The 1,137-nt window shown below is 41.4% G+C and overlaps 1 protein-coding gene across 2 annotated transcripts in view; it reads right to left on the bottom strand.

The window, feature by feature from the left end:
* Positions 1-441: 441 nt before the first annotated feature.
* LOC118331080 (filamin-C-like) overlaps positions 442-1,137 on the bottom strand; it is a 23,755-nt gene continuing 23,059 nt past the window's right edge. For both annotated transcript variants that reach the window (XM_035665857.1, XM_035665858.1), the window contains one exon: positions 442-1,119. In XM_035665857.1, coding sequence (XP_035521750.1) covers positions 932-1,119 — 188 coding nt within the window. In that variant the 3' untranslated portion in view covers positions 442-931. The remainder of the gene's footprint in view (positions 1,120-1,137) is intronic.

Below are 1,137 nucleotides of genomic sequence, written 5' to 3'. Positions count from 1 at the left end.
GAGCTTGACTATGCTGCCATCTTGTGATTGCATCTGGACACGTACACGATGTAAATGAGAGAACTGGAAGAATTACTACTGGACTGCTTCATCAGATCCAAGACTAATCAGTAATGTTGAATTGATGTCGGAGGTAAATAAAGGGCTGGAGATTCACTATCATAAGATCCCCAGATGTGACACTCAATATTAAAAGCCATGGAATATAAATATCTTTTAGATACCAGTCTTAAATGTTATTAGATCAGATACTGCCAGCTGAGAGCCTGTGTGATCAAGAGAAAATATCCTGACAGCTGCTCAGGCAGAAGAACCAGCAGTGGTCTGAAAATAGCTGCATAATGAAACTATAAAAATCTAAAAAAGTAAGAAAAGCCTCCTGCTGAATTACCAAAAGGTCCGCCAGCACTGCGAGAAATCAAATAAATTCAATCACTTTTGTCTGGAAAGTTAGTCATTAAATCTTTATTAGGTCTGCAAAGACTTACCAAAAATAGGTTAATATAACAAAAAAGTCAATATCTCATTCTTAAACCATACAAAACCATATTGCATCACACTTAAATACTGCTGATTACTCCAACACCTCTTAACTTTCATATATTATGCCATTCGTTTACAACACAACAGAGAGAGGACATTTTATGGACCGAGCAAAACATTTAACTAACATTACTCTGAATGTGGATGCGTACTTGTAAATCTAATTTCTGGAGTTAATACAAAACTTTGGCACAATGTAGATATGCTGTCATCAAGAAAAACTGTAAGCAAATGTCCTTGCAGGTTTTAGTGCATGTGGAGTATATTGCAATCCGCTGAAGGGCGAAGAGCAGCGGCAGAAAAGAAGTACTAGGGAGTTTGATTGATGCGTGCAGATGACGAGAAACCGGGTGGTGGGTCGGTGGACGGGGCACTGGTGCAGTTTATTTTAAGGTGCAACCACTTTGAAAGGGCTCCCGGGGATGTTGTCGTCGCCCCATTTGACGATGACGGTGTAGCTGCCCTTGTCCTTGACGGTGTAGGTGACGTTATAGAGCTTGTTGCCCATGTGCTTGACATACACCTCCTCGCAGGGAGCATGGGGTCCATGCACGCCCACCATCAGCATGTTGGTACCTGGACGGAACAGTAAAG

This window comes from Morone saxatilis, unplaced genomic scaffold, assembly GCF_004916995.1.
Source record: "Morone saxatilis isolate NCDOM2014 unplaced genomic scaffold, NCSU_SB_2.0 Contig2, whole genome shotgun sequence".
In the NCBI taxonomy this organism is placed as follows: Eukaryota; Metazoa; Chordata; class Actinopteri; family Moronidae; genus Morone; species Morone saxatilis.
Note: the sequence above shows the minus strand (reverse complement) of the source record. Positions and strands in the feature narration are given on the sequence as shown.